This window comes from Antennarius striatus, chromosome 9 (assembly GCF_040054535.1).
Source record: "Antennarius striatus isolate MH-2024 chromosome 9, ASM4005453v1, whole genome shotgun sequence".
Lineage (NCBI taxonomy): Eukaryota > Metazoa > Chordata > Actinopteri > Lophiiformes > Antennariidae > Antennarius > Antennarius striatus.
In genome coordinates this window covers 2,584,993-2,607,235 of record NC_090784.1, presented here as the reverse complement: position 1 = coordinate 2,607,235, position 22,243 = coordinate 2,584,993, and the positions used below count along the sequence as shown (strand labels likewise).

Genomic DNA, 22,243 nt, shown 5'->3' with positions numbered 1-22,243 from the left:
CGGTCAATCTACGTTCCTACTCTCACCCATGGTCATGAGCTTTGGGTCATGACTGAAAGGACAAGATCCCGAATACAAGCAGCTGAAATGAGTTTCCTCCGTAGAGTGGCTGGACATGCACTCTTAGAGATAGGGTGAGGAGCTCATTCACCAGGGAGGAGCTCGGAGTAGAGCCGCTGCTCATCCACCTCGACCAGAGCCAGCTGAGGCGGTTTGGGCATCTTTTCCGGATGCCTCCTGGACGCCTCCCTGGGGAGGTGTTCTGGGCATGTCCAACCGGGAGGAGACCTAAAGAAAGTCCTAGGACACGCTGGAGGGACTATGTCAGCTGGCATGGGAACGCCTTGGGACCCCCCCCGGAAGAGCTGGAGGTGGTGTCTGGGGAGAGGGAAGTATGGGCATCCCTCCTGAGACTGTTGCCCCCTCGACCCGGCCCCGGATTAGCGGTAGATGATGGATGGATGGATGGTATACTGTACAGTGCAGGAAGCTGCAATCGAGATCGCAATCTATTTCTTATTATTTACAGTAATTTAAACATTTTTGAACCCTCCCCATACTGATATTAAACCACCTTATACCTGTATTACCTTTTCCCACACTCTGATAGACTGTTTAAAGCACTTTTGTGTCTCACGAAAGTCCGAGACTGACGGAACAGAGCGCACTTCCGGATGCCGTCAGCCAATAGAATGCACGTACGGTATCACGTGACTGCCTACTAAAAATCCGCGATGAGGTGGAGTTGCAATCGTTGATGCACGAATGCATGAGGGCGCACTGTATATGGTTCATATTTACATCAGCATGAATAGATCTGTGCAGTGATGTCACACTGATAGCATGCAAAGGTCACTGGCCCACCTGTCATTCATCAAAATCAATACATTAATGTTGCTTGCATTGTCTGATGTGGTGAGCAGAGTAGAGATGGTCCATCAGCTCTTCAGGCTGAGGGAAAGAAGGCAGAAACAGGATCTGATCAAAGCCTTTTCCCATTTACCCATTACATTGTCTGTTTCCTCGGTCTTATTGCTCTGTTCCATGATATATGACCTGGGGTTCAGCATTTTTTCTTGTATTTATAAAACCTGTTAACACACAACAGATACCATAAGAAAAAAAAAACTTTATTCAAACACAGACACTGGGAAAAAACTGCTATTTGCGATATTGCTAATGTAGAAAAACTAAATCTGCCCACTCTTATTTCAGTCAGCACATACAGCATGATGGCAGGGCCACAAAGAAATCTAACAAGACAGATATGTAAACCATTGTATCCTGCATACACAACAATGACTTTAAAAAATCTCTTTAACATGCACTGACAAACAAAACTGCATCATAGAACCTAAAAAACAAATGTTCAGTGAAGGATAAAAAAAAATATCAGTCAACATTAGGATCTTGTGTGAAATAAAAGCAGCTTCAGAACAAAATATTACCGAGAGGCTGGTGTAATGTTTACATGAGGTCATTTAATAGTGGCAACAAAAAACAAGATAAAAATGTTGTTGACAGTGTTTTGTTAACTTTGCACTGTCCCATAAGCCTTGTATACCTCTCTCTGCATAGCACACAGTACTACATTTTAACACTTCCATTTCACATGTCTAAAAAATAAACTTTTTGCAATGTAACCATCAACAAACACTTAATTAGCCAAATACACAAAAACAACTTTACCAGCTTTGGATATAAAATCCAATATTGGATTTCTTATCCACTAGAAAGCCTCTGAGGAAAGCTAACAGACATGACTGGGAATTTTATCTTAATTAAGAGCTTTACACAAGACAGTGGAGTTTTGCCCTGCAATGAGAATACTTTTGCACAAAGTAGTAGAATGGACTGTCCAACAGCATATCAACTGCAGCAATAGGTTCGCTCTCCACAGGAAATTAGGATTATTACTGCTGAAATTTGTGCCAATTAAAGGGATATAATTTATTCACGAAGGAAAATAAATGTAAATTATTTCTGGCTGGGTAGCCAGAAAGCACTTGAGTGCTCCTATATTTAGAACATTTAAAAGATCAATTTCAAAGCAGTGTTGTTGAAGTGTCTTTCATAACAGAATGCACCCTTCAGTACTTTACCACACATATCTTTGCTTTCAGAATCAAAAGAGAATTTATGTGACACTTCTTTTTTTACACTTTCAGCTCTCTTCAAGCACTGAAATACAGAGAGGTAGAAAACATGAAAAAGTAATGTTGCATGAATGATGACTGGCTGATCCTATGTGGATGATGTCGCTTTGGTTTGGGCAAAGTTCTGCAAATAACAGTGGATGTAAATAACAACTGGTGGGTGAATGACGTCACACAGGTATCATACGCTCAGAAGACATTAAGTCAGAAAACATAAAAAATCCTGCTACTCCAAAATCTCTTTTGCTCTCCACAGACAAGCTACATTGCACACTATAAAAGGTAAAGAACCAGTGTTTTTACCAATACAGTACTTTCTACATAAATAAATCTGCTGATTTGAATTAATGTATCATCAGTAGTGTTGGATTTTAACACTTCCCTTTTTTCCTAAGTACAGGAAATATACTTTCTCATTCATTTACAGCTCTGACTACATAGGTCAAGTCCAATGCAGTTCATTCAGAGGACTCTTTCATCTACTTGATGCTGGTCAAGGATGCATCAATCTCTAGAAGTTCAACAGCTTGTTCAAAGAACCGTAGACACGAGCCACATCACATTTGTCATCAAACATTACACATTTCCAATTTGATTGTCTGGAACAAACACACCTTATCCTGCACCGTCACAAACTGGCGAGGTGTTTGAGTTAAGTCCGACACGTAAGTACATCTGCAAACGGGCCCAGGATGTTTTTGTTGAAGATACACCTGACCCACACAAGGTAAGTGGTGAAGGGCTTAATATTCTCTGAGAAAGTGTAGTTCTGCTGGGGAAGAATATAAGGCATATAGGTGTTCTCTCCCTGCTCCTGGATCCACACCTCGTACTTCACCTCTCTGACCTTCAGGTACTTCAGATTCCATGGTATCTGCCAGGAGACTATGAGTTTAGCCTCATTGCTGGTTTGAACTGAAGTTTGACACTGAGGTTCTCGGACCCTGCCCGGGTGGAGTGTACCAGACGGCTTTGACTTTCTCAGGCTGGGCTTTGTCTTCATGCCATCTTTGAGAACTTCCAGGAAGGAGGGGATGTCCACCAACGTGTCCTGGTAGATCCGGAAGAGCCACTCGGGGTTTCGGCAGCAGAGATGCCTGGGGACGTCTTTACTCATCTTTATACGTTCTTGCTCCTCTTTTTCCAAATGAGCAATACCCCCTTGTTCCCAGGGTCTGTCTGGGTGGGTGATGCTGTTGTCCTCGTTATTGTTCCTCCATGAGATATAATGAAGGTCCATGCCTGGAAGGGAGGCAAGGGTTTTATATGGGGTGTAGTGTTCTGGGTTCACAGCAAAAGGGAACAACTCCACCACAACAGCTCCTCTGGGTAGGAAGAGTGAGGTAATGAGTTGAGCTCCATGCATACTCACTAATATGGTAGCACTGCTAATCATCTGGACAATACTAGAGAAGGACTGTTCCTCCAGGGACAATGTCACCACTCTCATTTGAAACTCCTGGGCCAATGCCATAATTAGCTCTGCTTCGTTCAGTATCAGTCTTGTTGTTGACCGACTGAACACAACAATGTACTCATCCTTTTTCTCTTTGTCCTTCTTACCTTCAGAACTGCCGTCACCTTTCTCCACCTCCTCCACCCTTGTTAGGTTCATTTTCTCCATCAGAGCTTTGGCAAACTGACGAATCTCATTACCTGAGACCAGAATGTTGGCTTTGGGGCCCTGTGGCTGGACAAAGCCATACTGGTACCAGGTTGTCATCTTAGACAGGCCAACGTATGACTTCGTAAAACACATGAGCTTGCCGAAGTTCCTCAGCTGTTCTTTGAGCAGTGGCTGTTTGCTGCTCAGAAGTTTGTAGAGGTCAAAATGTGGGCCTTCACCCCATCCCTCCATAAAAACCAAACGTGCTTCATCATCCAAGTCTGAATATTGTCTCATAGTATAAAAGGCTGGGAGCAGATCATCATGGAACACATGCATTAGATTGTCTGGGTTAAACCTGTTCAGTATCAGTGTCACATCTGGTACAAACACAGGTTTTGGCATAAACTTTAAAGTAGCAGCTGGGAGTTCTAAAAAGTTGAAGTATTGGGTGTTGTGATCCTCTACTGACGACAAGTCCAGCAGGGCAGGCTGAAAGCGCCTAGACCCCAGGTTGGGCAACATGACAGAGGAATTGGAGTGGAAAAAAACAAACTCTTCTGCCTCAGAGCTGTAGCATAAGTAGTCAAAGCGACAGATGCGATCGGTGTGCATCTTGCCCGTGCAGACCATGCGTGTGCCGTGTTCCTGAAGCGCCTGTAGGGCTACATGGTAGTCGATGCGGGCCTGTGACAGCTCTTGGGATTGTCGTGTCATGTGCAGCTCTTCCTCCAGCAGGGCAGCATGCTCACTCAGCTTGGAGTATTTCCAAAGCAGAGCTGCAACAACAGAAACGAGCAATCCATTGAGCAGCGCGCCCACGCTCATCCTGCAGGCAGCTAACGAAGCCCGCATCACTGCTGCATCCAGGGACCCACCTCCCAACTCCAACAGGCCTCCGACCTCAGAGGCAGGCAAGGAGACATCCAACACCAGGAAATCACTTAAAGTCGGGGAGAAAAGGGTGAGGAATGGTTTTGTCACAGGGGGGAAGGGGGAGGATAAGACAGGGGAGATGAGAAGGGTGGTGAGGATAAAAAAGAAAGGACAAGTTTAGGAACAAAGTAATCTTATAGAATGAAAAATGTAAAGACATAAGCAGAAGAGAAACAAACAGTTACAATGACCTAATGTGTAGCAAAGTTAATAATGCTACAGAGATCCTTCTGTGATAGAATCCAAGTGATTTATCTGAGCAGGTTTCAATTTTCCCCTTTTGAAACAGTTGTTGTTTAGGTTGAGTGAACAAATGAGACGTTTTCCTAACCTTCGTCTCCTCCTGTCAAACCCCTGGATATGCTGAGACAAATTGCACTGAGGTGGCACAGAGAAATGAAAAAGACCGTTGCCCTCAACTCTGCTCATCTGCATATTGAGAGAACAAGTGAGTCATTGAGAGAGTCTAAATCAAACCAACTGCTGCCTGCAAATACGAGGCAACTTGCATGCTAAATACCATACCCAAGTGAGGGCTAGCCTCGCTGCCTTTAAACAAAAGTGTCCGACCATTTAATGATTAGCAATTTTATTCCTCTCTTTTGCAAATGCGTAAAATGATTGCACATATTGACATGCACCTTTACACAGCTAAGTTTGTGCTCAGGTTTGACAATGAATATGTGACAAAAGAGGATTTAGGAATCCACTCTTTCCCTCTCTCAATGATTTTGCAGACAGCAGCGTAAATCAGGTCAGACTAAATGAAGACATAAGCCTTGGTGAACACACACTGACACTGATTTTATTTGCACCAATGCTTCTTTGGCCTTTGGCTGTCATGCCCTCTCTTTCCACTCCTTCATTCTCTTGCATACTGCCCATTCTGCAGAAGCTGAGCAGAGGCTCTAGGCTGTTTTCAACATCCCTGTAAGCACAATGTGTTGCTATCAAGAGGACTACTCTGTGATCAAACACACAGGCAGACTATTAATGATCCCAACACGGCCAAGTCTTGCCTCTCTAGGCAGATTGACAAACATTGAAAAAGCAACGGTCATGATTAAAACAATATTAGCAGCATTGTATCTAAACCGGACACAAAAACCAGAAGGTTGTGTCTGAAATGTAACTTAGTTTTTAATCTGACATGAACAGACTTCAGGATTGGACACAAAAACAGTGTGAATGTTTAAGTATCTGAGTCACTAATGACCAACAACTGCTGTTTGCAAAATAGAAATGGTCATGATAGAAACTTTATACTTTTGGAGGGCGGATTGTTGAAAGCCAGTTTTATGGTTTGGTAGTCTTACAAGAGAAGTGGAGAGTTGTGCTGCAACAGGATCAAGAAAGGGTGTGACAGAAGAGATGTTCAATATATTCACATTAGTATGATCCATGGGAGGTGAACTGGTTGAACTGAGTGAAAGGAAGGGAACTTTGCCTGTGCCTCTCTTGCTATCACAGTGAGCCCCAGCCAGAAGAAGTCACATGGGGGATACAGAGTCCAGCACTGCAGCTACTGTGACAAGTAAAATGTGTGGTGTGCACAATGTCTGTTACTATATTGTGTTGATGAAAACTCCTGAGTAAAGCACAACAAAATTCTAATATTTTTTTCATTTCCCCTTTTTGTGATATGACACCAACATAAAAAAGATGCCAACAGCAGCCATTTTCCCCCGTGTCCCACATAGTCTTTGACATCTTTCTGCATGGCAGGTACAGTCAGATCAGGGTCAAAGCTGCATGCAGAGGTCAAGTGAATGAACACTCAATGACCTTGACTTGACAATGGAAGGGAAGGTGGGGTGAGCAATGATCACCATCTACAACTACAGTATATCGTACTGTTTGTTGTTTTTTGTTGTTTGGCAGAAGTGGCTCAGTTGGTCGAGCAGGTCATCCAATGATCGCAGGATCAGCGGATCTATTTCCTACAGGCTCCTTGTGTGTGTGTGTGTGTGTGTGTGTGTGTGTGTGTGTGTGTGTGTGTGTGTGTGTGTGTGTGTGTGTGTGTGTGTTAGGAGCCTGTACAAACACTATATTATATATATATATATATATATATATATATATATATATATATATATATATAAAATTACCCTTGCATAATATAGTGGATTAATAATTTCCCAAAGGGGATCAGAAGAGTAAATTAAAAAAAAAAGATATTAAAAAAATTGTTTTGTGTTTTGATGCTGTGTGAGTACACATTTTTGAGCATGTCACTCAGGCAGCAAACACCAATGAAAGCACAGTGTTGTGAGTGTGTACATTGAAGAATCACTATTTGGACATTTATACTTGTAGTGGAATCCTGTGACTCTTCATTGCTCATCATCAATGCCAGCACAAGACACGCATGGAAGTACATGGCCACTGACTAATGTGATCTCTCAAACTGGACTGGATCTACTTTTTATTGATTAACCACTATCAGCATTCACTTCCAACACAGTGATCTTCCTTAGTCCCAAGTTTGAAAAGGCGGCTGTTGATCTAAAGATCTGTGGGGTTTAACGACAGCTCCATGACCAACTTGTTTCACCGTCTTTGAACAAACCACAGGTCCAAATATGAAAAGCTTCTGGAGTCAGCTGTGACAGGAAAAGAAACAGCCAAGCTACCAGCACAAAAATCACATTCAGAAAAGTTTGCCAAATAGATTCAGCAGAACTTAAACAGATGGCAAAACAAAAGAAATTCTGTCATTAAATAAATGAAAAAAACATGCTTGATAAATTTTAACACAACAAGCTTTCCCTGAGAAGGGAGGATGTTATATACAGTAATTGTATACATATAATTGTTTTATGTTTATTTTTTATTTATATATCTTTCCTGTCAAAATCACACACCTCCTGCAAGAAACAATTGTTACTGTTAATGAAAAAAATGTTGTTTGGTAAGTAGTGTGACAACATCAAGATCAAAAAATAGGATCGAATTTGATTCAGTATCAAACACCTACTGAAAAGATTAAATATTTGTATGCAAATAAATGCGGCAAACTCAGAAAGGAGAAAGCGTTGCAGGTTGTGTAGACCACCGAGAAAGGATTTGTCTTCATTCCCTGCATAATGAACCAATACAGAAAGCTCATTGGTTTTCTCGGACACAATGTCATGGACAGTAAATGTATCACAATGCCACTGTCACCATTAACAGCAGCACCCTGATACTGTTGGAGCAACCAAAATAACATGGAATTAAGTGTAAAGATGAGGCTGCTGGTGAGATTAACATCAGCCATCCGGCGTCTTCCTTCACTCCACAAGGACGAGGGCAGTGAGAAGCAAACAGTGCTGCTAAATCCCCCTCGCTGGCTCTCACAGGGCTGCACGTGAAAACCCTCAGCAATTTGTCCGACCCAAGCAACAGAAAACTTGGAAATGTCAAAGCCCCTACAAGACACCATGGAATGCATAACACACCCTCATTTATTCCATCCCACATCACCGGATAAAAGCAAGATCTGGACAGTGACAGGGAGACGTTGATGGTGGAGTTATTTAAAACACAGGTTGAATCAAACCTCAGAACACCTAATCAGAAGGGGTTTCAATGCAGTGTGTGTGTGTGTGTGTGTGTGTGTGTGTGTGTGTGTGTGTGTGTGTGCGTGCGTACGTGTGTGTGTGTGCAATCATTTAAATTGACCTTGAAGACGAGTGAAGGAACAAGCCCAAGAATAAAAATGCTCAAATTAGGTAAAGGTCAGAGCAGTTCCAAATATAATCAGATGTTAAATGGGATCCATCTCCTGAGCTATACACAAACACTGGAGAGGGCTTCACACTTCACACTGTGTCACACTTTTCAGCAATCCACACACTTCTTGCTTGTATCGTCTTGTGAATAATGAAGCAAATTATCCTCTGAGCTCTAAAGTGTGTTGACGTCATCCAGTGCTAATGCATTTTACAGTCTAACAGTTTAATAGAGCGAAGTTTGAGCCCACGGTTACTGCATGTTTATCCTCCATCACCACTGAAAGTGCACAGGCTCTGCAACAGTACTGAGGTATGCAGCAGCAATACTCTACTTCCATCATGCAACTGACCTTAAAATTTAAGTGAATGTTCTCTCTCTCTGCACAAACAGAATCAGGCTATTTGGGGCAATCATGTTAAGGGATATAATGACGTTTGAGTCATTACTGCAAACTTACATGCAGCAGCAGATCATATTACTCCCCTATCCTAAGCAATAATGCAGATACTGTATATTTAAAGTCTGTTAGTGATAGAAGATGCCTCCATGGAATGGGCTCTATACTGAAAGGAAAAAAAAATAATTTGTGGATGAATTTTACACAATGGTTAGTAGTGGAAAGGCCCAACAACAAGTAACATTAAGTTCTTAGCATGTCTTATGATGTATGTTGATTGTGTACACACACTGTGGCAGTATGCAATCTGAGCCAACACTATATAGTAGAAATTCATGAACAATGCAAGAAAATACAGGGCGCCCTCGTTCCAGGAACCACACGCGATTAACGAATTCCGAGACAGAGCGACAAACTATTTATCTTATTATTTACGGTAATGTAAACGTTTATGACCCTCCCCATACCAATATTAAACTACCTCTACCTGTGTTAACTTTTCTCACACTCTAATAGACTGTTTAAAGCACTTTTGTGTCTCACATAAGTCTGAGACTCACGAAATGTAGCGCACTTCCGGATGCCGTCAGCCAATAGAAAGCGCGTACGGTATCACGTGACTGCCTACTAGAAATCCGCGATGAGGTGAAGTTGTGAACATAGGTGTCAATGCGTGAGGGCGCACCGTATACTTACAGAGCAAAAGTGTTGTAAAAAGTAAAGGATGGCAGGACAAAGACGCGCTGATAATGTGTTGTGTCTCACCCACCGCTGAGGTGTTCAAGATTCAAAAACAAGCAAATGAAAACAAGTCCCTTTTCAGAGACAGTGATTTTTTTTGCTCTGACCACATCTATGTCCCAGGGCTTCTACATCTTTGAGATCGTTCGGCACCACAGTGTTACCAACTACAGCTTACATATGCAATGGGCAGTGCTTCATGAATGACTAACAGTAAAAATGTGCCAGCTTCTGCTCTGAAGGTGGGGAACTATCGGACCCTATATGGTCTCCCACCTGGAAGCTGTTGTGGGTTGATTTTTGTCTTTACTGAGCTCATCTCCAGGTTGTACGCTGCACAAATTGTCAAAATGTCACACTCTCATCCTATCCTGCCCTCTTGTCAAATTACTCCTTTTAGGCAGAGATCAATTCGGTACCATCTCTGCTGTCGCCTCAGAGGTGGGAAAACAATGAACTCAAACTGCCTTGATAACTTTTACACAGAATGGTGAATGATAACAGATAGTCCTTCCTTGAATAGGCTGTGTAAATGGGGTACTGCCTTATCCAAGGGAAGACACCACAGCCCAGGTGTTCCTTACCCTCTAAGAAGAAGACAACATCAACTCCCATATATAAAAGACAATAAATGCAGATGCTACTACCTTGTGATTTCATTGCTGTTGTTCCAATGGCCCGTTACAATGCGTTCCATACACCCTAACACCAAGCTACCTCCACTTTATTACGTGTCTTCTACAACCACAAGCTACCACTGCATTATAAACTATTCTATGTGAAAAAGAAACAAAGATGTCCACGAAGAGACATCAGCATACCGGTTTTCCTGTTGTCAGTCAATCATATGCTGCAAATAATGAAGCGCTTCTCGGCACGTACAAATGGTATAAAAACAGGATAACGATGAACTTCACAAGTACGAACCACATAAGCATTCAGTTAATTCAGCAACACTCCAAGAGTCTCGATCCACAGCTGAGCACACCTCTGCCTCACACACCTTTGCCTCATGCACTGGCGATCTGAGCACCACCATGACTACGAGCTGAGCTACAAAGCACACAAACTTTTTGTATATTAGCAGTTGGATTCCTCCACTCTGCAAACCTTGAGCAGTCCGCCTACATGTAGAACACATTTTTTCCAACTGCCTGAAGGCTTGCATGAATTACATGTAGTAAGGAATAAAATGTATTCTTTGAGGTTGCATTGTATTGCTGCAAAATTACTTGTGTGTGTGTGTAGGCATTAAGCTCAACAAAGTTACTTTTGGGTCTAAAACTTAACATGCAGATCAACTTGTGTTTCAAATTTGGACCATGGAACAGTGAAGGTGCTGACCTTGTCCATGGTATAAATCTACCTCTTCCCAGCTTGGAACGGAGTTACAGTCTGACACTACAGATCCCAGATCCTTCCCCCACCCCAACTGCCGGACCCCCCGGCCGGAGGGATCAACGTGCCACGCCCCCACTCACGGCCATCACCGTGGAACAGGTGACGTCTGCGTTGCGGAGGCTTCGCCCAAGGAAGGCGGCCGGACCAGACCAGGTCCCCCCTAGACTCCTCAAGGCCTGTGCTGCCGAACTGGGCGGACCCCTACACCAGGTCTTCGACCTCAGTCTCCGGCTGGGGAGGGTCCCGTCCTTGTGGAAGACATCCTGCATCGTCCCTGTACCCAAGCGGAGACGCCCCACTGAGCTCAACGACTATCGACCAGTCGCTCTCACGTCGCACGTGATGAAGACCCTAGAGCGACTGGTCCTGGAGCTCATGCGTCCCCTGGTGCAGGGCGCGATGGACCCTCTCCAGTTCGCCTACCGGACACAAGTTGGGGCTGATGATGCAGTCCTGTACCTCCTCCACCGGGCCCTCTCCTACCTGGATGTCGGGAGTTGTGCAGTGAGGGTGCTCTTTTTCGACTTCTCGAGCGCCTTCACCACCATCCAGCCCCGGCTCCTGCGGGAGAAACTGTCATCCATGGCTGTGGATCCCTACCTCGTGAGCTGGATCACGGACTATCTAACAGACAGACCACAGTACGTCCGTATGGGGAACTGTCTGTCATCAGTGGTGACCAGCAGCACCGGGGCCCCGCAGGGAACGGTACTCTCCCCCCTTCTCTTCACCCTCTACACAACAGACTTCCAACACAACTCGGGTACGTGCCACTTGCAGAAGTTCTCTGATGACACTGCAATTGTGGCATGTATCAGGGGGGGTGATGAGAGGGAGTACAGGAGAGTGGTGACGGACTTTGTGGGGTGGTGTCAGCGGAACGAGCTTCAGCTGAACATCTCCAAAACCAAGGAGATGGTGCTGGATTTCCGGCGGGCACCACCCTCCCCACAGCCAGTAGTCATCGGGGGTAAGGAAGTGGAGGTAGTGGGGACTTATAAGTACCTGGGGCTGCAGCTGGACAGTAGACTGGACTGGTCGCACAACCTGGACTGTGTATACAAGAAGGGTCAGAGCAGGTTGTACTTCTTGAGGAGGCTGGCCCTCCTTCAACGTCAGCTCTAATCTGCTCAGACTATTTTATCAGTCCATTGTGTCCAGTGTGCTGTTTCACGCCATTGTGTGTTGGGGTGGTGGTGCCAGGAAACGGGACACAGAGAGACTCGACAGGCTCATCCGGAGGGCTACCTCTGTGATCGGTCAGGATCTGGACTCGATACAGACTGTCCTAGAGAGGAGGACTATGTCCAGGTTTAGGTCGATCCTGGGTAACACCACCCACCCCCTGCACACCACCATCACCCAGCAGAGGAGCTCCTTCAGTGGCAGACTGCTGTCACCAAGCTCCTCCACTGAGAGACTCAGGACCTCCTTTGTGCCTCGTGCCATCAGAGGGCACAACCACTCTCTCAGGAGGAGGGGGTCTGAAGCCGCAGGGTCATCAAGGTCAGGTGAGAAGGGATAGACGTGGGGGGCCTGGGACGCACTGTGGATGCACTGTGGGACACTTTGTGGGGGTCCTTAATCAGTTCACAGCTCGGTTCATCCACGTGTTACTCATCACACTTCATCTACATCCAATGCTCTTTCTTCTCTTCTTCTCCCATGTGCCTATGCTTCCTTCCTTTTATTTTAGGCTATTCTTTTTCCTGTTGCTATAATTATGTAACAGCATGTATATAATGTTACTTATACTTTGTCATGTGTGTATTTATTGTATTTATTGTATCTCTTGCGAGCAGATGTCACCTGAATTTCCCTTGGGATCATTAAAGTATATATCTATCTATCTATCTATCTATCTATCTATCTATCTATCTATCTATCTACAGGGTTGTGTCACTAGAACAAAACTGAAAAAAGCTTTCATGAGACATTGACACCTTTGTCTGTCCTAATCCCAGTCCTTTATGTGAGTAGGTAACAGTGCAGCTTAATTCTCTCCAGTCAGATGAGACTGCATTGTTGCCCAATAGCCAACACAAACCCACTGTACGTTTCTGTAAAGACAGGTCCATTTTGGAAGGCATACAAACCAACACACAAGCAAAAAGGTCCCATCCTTTGCCCGAGCATCAACCCTTTCCTAGTGGGACAAAACACTGCTCACACTTGCCATTTATGTTTGTTTCAGGTTTTTTATTAAACAATAAAAGCCCAATATTCTGATAACATCAGCCAATGAAATCAACTAAAAAATAAATCTGAGGAGACCATTGCTGCAGTCAATGATGTCCTACATTCTTTTAGACACTTGATCTTGATGGAAACGCCATGAGGTCATGGAAAGATATCAGGTAAAGACTCTGTACTGAGAAAATAGCCTGGGAATTACTCAAGTTTACTTATTTGTACAACGGCAAACGAATGATGTGCCACAAAACATTGTTGCAAGAAATGGGACCGTTATCTCTTATCAGAAAAAGAAATTGTGAACTATACAAGCTCTTATTAAAGCTCAAAAACTACAGATTAGCACCAATACCCCTGGTTTCACCCTCCCCTATTGGACTATGAATTTTTTAAAAAATGCAACAAAAAAAAAAGAACAAGGTCTCTGTGGAGCCGGTGCCTCTTTTGTTCAGGACTTCTGTGGAAAACATAATGAAGTCCATGAAAGAGGGCACTCTCTGTGGATGTAAAGGTAACAAAAACACCATTCTTCTTTTCACACTTCTTTACACTACTAAAAATACAATTGTGATATTTATTTTGCCCATGTCTGCTAACTTAGCACCATAAATCCCACACATTGAGTCAATAAGATGAGTTCAAGGTCAGAGCTGAAATACATTTCAGGAAATCGTCCATAATGATTTTTGAATCTAGAAGCCAAAAATACGGTAGCTGGGTGACTTGAGTCCTCATGTAAATGGTTCTGGGATTAGGCAACTTTCAGCAATGTCTCCTGGTAAAAAAATCAGACTTAAAAGAGTATATTTGGCTTTGCACAGTTAATGCCACAGTAGATGAGGGCAGCAGATGCAAGAATTCAATTCAAAAAACAACTACGCCCCAATTTATTTTTGAAATTATAAACTGCATACACATGTTCAAAAATACATTAAACTGATGCAAAAGTTGAGGCAGTAATACTTTTACTCTGATGTCTGATTATCCCTTCCAGCTATTTGGAGTGTGTGCCTTCATCAGGATGCATCCACCTCACCATCTTCATAAAACTGGTCCATCTGTCTGTCATTCACATTCTCTCAGTAATCCGTGGTGCTCCTGGCTAGCATTTGTTTGCTGTGGGCTGATAACACCCTGGCGATGATATGGAAGGTGGAGTGGGGCAGTCTGGGAAGTCTAATGTATTTTAATGAGAATCCTGGAAAGCCAGAGCTGAGTTGCTGTGGGAGTAGCCCTGCGTTGTGGCAGCTTATTCAGCCCCTGGTGTTCATCAGTCCTTTAAACTCACCAACCCCCATCTTTGGTGCTAATCCTCCCTCTTCATCTGCATTTCATCCCATTTAGACTCAAAAACGTTGTATTTCTTCAAAAGAATTGAAGAAGAGACTTGCCAGTGTCACTTTGGTTCTTTTTCCTCTTCCCTCCCCCAGCTGCTCCTTCACCTTAGCAACTTGGTCTTCTCTTCACTACCTGCAGCGATGCATCCTTATTCACTGTCGTCATTAATTCAGGACCAGGTGTGACATGTGAGGTTGGATCAAACTGCTAGCAGCTCACTGACAGACAGGCACACACATAAAGATGTTTGTTCTATAAATTCAATGCCATCCATCATGTGGTGCATGTCTGCTTCATAATAACTGACAGTGAGTGTCAGCGTCGGGCACATCACGTCTGACTATCACCTACTCCAAACTGATTACCTGTCTGATGGATAGACTTCCAATTAGCATCACACTGGTGTCCTTCTCTGAATCATTCACGAGCAGTGACCGACTACGTTGGCTGAAGTGCAGACGATATAAACTAGTGGCTGTGCATCACATTGTGCTGCCTCGCCTCCCAAGGGACATCAGAGGAACAGAGGCTGATCTGGACTTTCTGCAGACTGTGTTTGTGTAGAAATGACACGCAGACAATGAACAAACAGATGAAATGGATGTCCTCCAAGAACACCACAGCGCAGCACTTCAGCACTGCCCCAGGACAACAGACATTATTCTAGAAAAGGACAGAAATAGAACACCAAAGCTGGATGGAAGACAATGCCTGCAGGTTTTTGGGATCTTAAATCAGTGCTCCTGCTAATTTTGGATGTAACCTTAGAATTTTAATTTTGTTAAAGGGACATGGTGTCAAAAGCAAAAGCCCTACATTCAAGCTCTATATAATCTTTTACAGATTTCAGTATATTAGAATCCTTAAGGGCCAGCAAGATGTGTGGACAGCTTTTAACACCACTGTGTATAATTCCCTGACAGCACAGACAATATGAACAGATTTAACGAGACAAGACCTGACTTTCTCAATGTGACATCAACACCAGAGGATTAAAGAGGGAAAAAAAAAACAGCAGGAAAATGCAGATCATTATCCTAATCTTACCAGGAACATTTATTTTCAAATAATTAAACAATTAGCAATTAATAAAAAAGTTAATTAGCATACACAAGTAACATTTTGTATTTTCAAAAATACACTTTTTTAATTAAAAAAACAATCCTTGTTGATTTGGATTCTCATAGGGTCTAGTCTATCTCTGATGGCATGTCTGATGGTTTACTATGGCCTCCTTTCTGTTAGCACCAATCTGCTAGCGTTAATATGGAGGAAACATGTCAGGACATTAAACTCACAGTTCACCTAAAAGCGACAAAGTCCCTCTAAAATCCTCACATCAGCCACAAGTTGATATACGGACATTTTGCCAACTACTCACCGGTTGTTTGCTGTTTGCATGCAACAGTAGAGGTACTGATAATGCCGCCACTGAAAACGATGACCTAAAGTAAACTAGTGGAGAACCATTTTCATTAAAAAAAGGAATTTCAGTTATTAAATTTCAGTTATTAAGAAAAAGTGAACTATTTCTCAGTGTTTTTTTTATAAGGATTTGCTGAAATTATCAAATGACTTGGTTTTGACCTGTGCTTGAACAAAAGAAACAATTTTAGGATGTCACTTTGGGCTCTTTGTTTTTTTTAAAATATTATTATTATTATTATTAATATTATTATTATTACATTTTCTGAACTATCATTTTATCCTGAAAACTAACAACAGATTCATCTAGAATGAATTGATTGTGGGCATAAACTGCAGTAATGCTGGTCGCTTGTGAGCAGCAAAACGGCTCAGACTTTTTGACCAAACTTTAATCCCATCGATCCTCAAAGGCAGATGAATGTGGGACAATGAAGCATTTGTTACAGGTACTGAGGCAATTCAGTGCTGGATACAAATTACAAATAAAACAGGTTGGTGTCTTTAACACAACCAGAGCACCAGCGAAGTTTAAGGAGGTTAAAAAGATAACAGCCACACACCAGTGTAAAATGTGAGTGTGATTATTTTCTTCTTCACTTGTCTTTTCCTCATCTGGATAACACTTCTGACTCAGTTTTGGTGTCCCTGAGACATCAGATGGCACAAATGAAAAATGAAATCAGATGAATCATGAATCCCTTTTGTGTCACTTAGCTTTTCCTGTGCAATATCTTTGTTTCATTGTGCACCAAATCCAACGTCACCCAAAAACGCCAAGAGAAGCAGAGTAGGTCTGATTTGTTTTGCAAATATTCACATCTGGTCAACTTCCCCATCTCAGCTTCAGATGAACCCACAGCCTTTCTCTGGATCTGATCCAGGACTGTTTCAACTGAGCCCAGGACACCTGTATGTACATTACAAAAAGCAATGTTAGACTTAGAAAATAAATTCAAATAAACTCTCTTGCTGTATTGTAGATTTCCACACAGAACACACATCTTTGAAAGAAACGTTTTTTTGTTAAATGAGCCACTTCCAACTGCTCATTGAGGTCATTGTGTGACAAATCCAGCCTACAGGAGTGACGACAGTGTCGGTGTGTGCATCAGCTCCTCCACTGCAAATCTCTGCAGAATGTTTATGTACAACCTTGCAGAAAAACTTTTGTCGACTTCTTCTAATGTATGAGCCTTTTTCTACATACAGTATTTCACTGACCCCCACACTGAATATATCCACACTGCCGTCTTCGAAAAACCATGAAAGTCAAATCTACTGAGCAATAAGTGCATTGTTGAAAAACATGAAAATCTGTTATTTGAGAGATTTCCATCAAATTCCCCCTTCAAAATGCAAGAGTATTCATTGAGGGTAATCCAAACTCAACTTTTACTACCCAAGTCAGCATTTCAGATGCATAGAAAGTTTGATTTTTTTCCAGACAAGACAAGAAAAATACACATCAAAGTGCCGGCATAATGAGGTGAACTCCAGGTCTGAAACTCAAGACTCTGCTGAACATCTCAAATCAATTCAAGAATAAAAGAGTGCAAGGGAAACAGAAGAAATTGTCAAATTATATCAAATCACAAGAGTTAGTATGCTTTGGACAATATTTCAAAGGAACTTTGAGCAAATATCAAACCAAAACATCATTCTTAATTCAGGAAGACTAGCAGAGGACTGGAATAGTTCTATTTTAATTAGATCTAAATTAATTTTCTACAACTTATGGATCTTAAGAGTCAGAAAACAAACTGAAAAGAAATAAAATACTAGGTGCATGAATGGATGTTGATCCAGGAGTTAACATTAAATACTGGGCTGGAATCAGCCTGGTGTTTCATTTCCACAGCGCTAGTGTAATTATTATGGAACCAGCAAACACACTTACAAGATACAGCTTCTTATTCCTAGATGTGTCCTAAACCAGGGAATTTTACTGATATACAAAGTTTGATTTGAGGCAAGATCATACTGAAACATCCTTTTTAAGGTTATGTGGGTAAGACAATTAAAGCACACTTAGTTCTTGACATAAGATAGTGATGAAGCCTGGGGGACAGATGCTGCTATCACACCCATTTATTCCCACCTCACAACTTTTTACACCAGTGGGGCAAAAGCACATTGAATGTCTTCAGGCAGCTCTGAAAATGCAATCAATTGTAATCTATTTGTATTTATTATATTTATCTAAGCAGGTGTATTCACTTACTAGCTCACACGTATTTACATGGAACTCTTTTAGATTACTGTATTAAAACACGCCATCAGTTTAAGTGCAGATCCAGGCTCAGTGTGTCCTCACACACATCTGTACGTTTATGTAAATGGTAAATGAATGAATCTGACAGCCTGGGGGGAGGCAGGAGCAGAGCCCACTCATGTGCCCCCACCTGCACAGATAACCCAGTGACCACAGAGCTCCACAGCCCAGCCCAGCCATCATCTGGAGGACAGCTCTTACCTCGGGACGGGGGGAGCGCTGCTTTGTCTCTGGAGACAGCGGGGAGGGTAACGTTAGCTCATCCGGGGAGCAGCAGCGTGTGGCGGAGACGCTCCTCCACGGGAACGCAGTGGCAACGAACGGAAGAACAGCCGCGCATAGGCGGCCTGGAACATAAAGACACGCCGCGTTCAGTCATTACGTCCTCCGGGACACAGCCGGGACATCCTGCGGTGGTTTGCGGGCTAGCCGGGCGGTCAGTAAGCCCGACACGGAGAGGCTGCTGGCCACCGACTCCAGTCCGCCGAGACAAGGCTCCGCCCACCGCTGAGCGAAATCCTGCGCGCAGATCTCGCGAGAACACCCGCTAACACGTGCAAGTGCCAATTACTGTATAGTCAATCACGGAGATCGATAAAGAGGTTTTGGGGTCCATTACCTGAAGTTACGAGCAATGCGAGCATTCAGAATTTAATTTTCACACTTATACTTGAGTAGAAACGTGTTTATGTCTGTGTTTCAGGAATCAAGGCAAGCAAAGTCACATCAGTGATGTGACATTAATCCAGAAGAATATGTCAAAAATTGTCAAATTATTGTAAATTCCATTTTAAAACGAAAATTTTATCTATTATTAAGTAAAGAGTTTATCAGCATGGACATTTTCAACAGCAGGCAGTTTGTCTTGTGTCATTAGGGCAGAGGTGTCAAACTCATTTTCATCGAGGGGCCATATCAGCATATTGGCTGTCCTCAAAGGGCCCAATGTAACTTATAAAGCTGACTAAATGTAACTTAATATAATGTAAGATAAATGTAAAATAAATGTAACTACTCCTTAATGTTAACTACTGTAACTGAATTTATTGCTTATTCAAGTTACAAACATTACAGTTGCACAGAAAAATAATGCTTGCTTGTTTCTCTGTTATAACTTAAATCCTTTTAATTTGTCAGGTTATTAAACCCACAGAACTCCATCAATCAAGGATCAAACTATCCAATGAAAATAACACAATAATAAACACAAGTTAGGACATAAATTTTGTTTTGTTTTTTGTCAAAGTTAAAATAGCCTTAATTACTGCATTGAGGGAAATGTGGTTTTTGGTCAGAGTGCGCTTTTGACCAATTTATTTTTAGACCTATCATGTTCTTGCGGGCCACATGAAATGATGTGGCGGGCCACATTTGGCCCCTGGGCCTTGAGATTGACAAATGTGCATTAGGGAAACATCATGGAAGCTTCTGGTTGAAACATTTGCTCTTCAAACAAAAAATACGGTCTTCACAGGCCACACCTGTTAGCAGAGTGAAAAACTAAAATAATGTAATTTAACCCTAAAGGACCCACAGTGACACCAGTGTCACACACGCTTTGAATGTCTGTCTCTTTGTTATAAAGCTTTATGTCTGATTTTACTTGTTAAATCCCTTAGCGAGGTATACTCAACATCCTAGTATCATGACTATGTGACAGTCATGTGTCTGTGACAGAAAGTGATCCCTCCAAAATAGTAATAACATAATAATAAAATGTATAACAATAAAACATATTATATTTGTTCTATATGGTCCACTTGGTCTGTGCTATAACCCACATGGTTTTCCTGTAAGGATAATTTTTTTTAATTTAATTTTATATACTGGTTTGATCCCCGAAGGGAAATTAAGACAGCACACTCTAGCTACTGATTACAAACGCATGCATACATATTTGTGAGTACAGGCCCCTGTATCACACACACACACACAAGGGGGCCTGTAGGCATGCAGGGGAGGTAGAGTGGCAGGCAGCTCCTTCTTGGTGCGCCTCAAATGAGCAATTTGTAAAGGGAACGGCACCTTGCTCAAGGGTGCCTCGGCAGTGCTCCGGAGATGAGCTGACACCTCCCACTGTTAGCTCACCTCCGGGTATTTTTGGGGGGGCGGGAGCGGGAATCGAACCGCCGATCTTAAATCATAGGACGACCCGCTCTACCGCCCGCTTTACCACTGAGCCACTGCCGCCCAATAAATGGGTGTGGGTGCTCTAGGTTTAGAATACCGAGTGCAGTTTACTAATTATCCCTCGCTTGTCCATGCTGATTTCCTATAAATTATCTCAGTGAAGGCATTAAATAAACACACTGGCACCAGATTCAGAGAGGGCCCTCCAACCATAATGTATGGTGAGATGTCAAATCAAATGCGAGGCAACACTCCCATCTTGAGTTTGGAAAAAGAAAAGCGCCCACTACTGCCAGGATTTGATTTCATGTTTCAAACGTTACATATTTAGAACAGCTAAAACTCAGGTCATTTTGTCCTCATCCTTCTGACTTAAAAAATATAAACACATAAAAGATCCGTGACAAACTGAAGAATAGATGCAAAGTCTGAGCAGTTTAGTGCCTTTTGTTAAAGACCCCTAATGTTTAGGAAGGATGAACTCCTTTTGTCCAAATTTTCTTTTTCAGTATTGATCTTAAATTCAAGTTGATTTCATCTGTGTATTACTTTTAAGGATGCCACAGAAGGATAGGATGATAGGACAGGTAGGATAATAATTGATTAAGTATGTTAATGTGACTCCATGGAAGCACCTTTGTGTTCCTGTACTCATTCAGTGACTAATAAAATTAGTTAAGCTTGCATTCAATTATGTGTGACTGATGCTGGTATTGTGCAAGGTGGCTTATGGGCATAATTTAATCCCTGCTGTTATTAATTACAACTGTCCTTTTCCTGCTGTCCTTTTCAAAATGTATGGTCATTGTCCATATGTTGTCCTTTTCTGAGTACATTTGTATTTCTATCAATACATATATTTCCATGCTTTATTTTCGTTAATCCCTCACACTTAGAATGCTTTCTAGTATTGGAATGAATCAGTACATGAATTTCTGTGGACAGTACTTCTACTGCTTGTAAATAAAATGACAATATTCTATTCATCTTTTTGTTACTGTTTGCAAACATAATCACAGTAACCACAATGTATTCCAAATTAAAATGTATTTGCTGATAAGATATCATGCATTACAAAAAGTCAATGTCAGGGCAATGACCGAGATTTAACCATTTAAATCTTTTGCGGCCGGATAACTTGCAGTTTCTCTAAACACAGGTTTCATTTTTTTTAATCTTAACATAAGGTTAAGATAAACATAGAGGTGAGTCCCTTATTGTTGTGTTCACACTAGGTGTCACTGCATGCTGTTCTTTCAGAAGACAAACCAACACGGACAATGACTGAGTCCATCGCACAACTGTGCAGTTTGTTTGCATCACGTAGTATGGAACAAATATTTTATTTTGTCAATCATCGCCTCTTCTATGACATGTGAGGCGAAATATTAGACAACCTACGATAAAGATCTTAATACTTTGGCATCATCTGCCCTCTGTTTATTGTATTGCACATTTATTTTCTTTTTTTTTAATCATTCTTATCAGGTATGAACAGGTTTATACACATTTCCAAATGTAAAAAAAATATCTAAGTTTAAATCGAATGCGGTTGGTGATGCTTCTTGATGCCTTCAATGGCCTTCGGAAGGAGCTAGATTTTTACAAAACCTACATTATGAATATGTTACATCGACTCATAGATAATTATCCATAGACACATAGTATTCAAAAATGACAATTATTCTATATTCTTGGTAAAGGTTTTGAAAATGAGTTTATGGATGACTGATATTAACGCTGAATGTCGTGACTTCATTAAGCGTAGTAAATATCTTTAATTAATATCTCTTGAACAAAGGGCGCGATTAATGTATTTTGTGTGGTAATCATAGGCAAATTGAAAACGTCGTAAAAATGTCGACTTTTTGTCGGTCCGTGAATGCAGCATCGCAGACCCACAGCCTCGGCTGGGAGGACGCAGCGAT

General features: G+C 42.1%; 1 protein-coding gene across 3 annotated transcripts; it reads right to left on the bottom strand.

Annotated features, from left to right (window-relative positions):
- Nucleotides 1-1,134: 1,134 nt before the first annotated feature.
- Nucleotides 1,135-18,657, bottom strand: pomgnt2 (protein O-linked mannose N-acetylglucosaminyltransferase 2 (beta 1,4-)). Of its 3 annotated transcripts, XM_068324617.1 has the most exons (3): nt 15,867-15,958; nt 14,851-15,035; nt 1,135-4,705 (listed from the first exon to the last, which is right to left on the bottom strand). In XM_068324617.1, exon 3 carries the CDS (start codon nt 4,615-4,617, stop codon nt 2,809-2,811), a length of 1,809 nt encoding a protein of 602 aa, XP_068180718.1. In that variant the 5' UTR covers nt 4,618-4,705; nt 14,851-15,035; nt 15,867-15,958; the 3' UTR covers nt 1,135-2,808. The 3 variants fall into 3 exon arrangements, 2 of the variants coding, with proteins under 2 accessions (XP_068180718.1, XP_068180717.1); XM_068324616.1 differs by lacking the exons at nt 14,851-15,035; nt 15,867-15,958 and adding an exon at nt 18,387-18,657; XR_011037124.1 differs by lacking the exons at nt 1,135-4,705; nt 15,867-15,958 and adding an exon at nt 13,182-14,703 and having other exon boundaries at nt 14,851-15,270.
- Nucleotides 18,658-22,243: the final 3,586 nt, after the last annotated feature.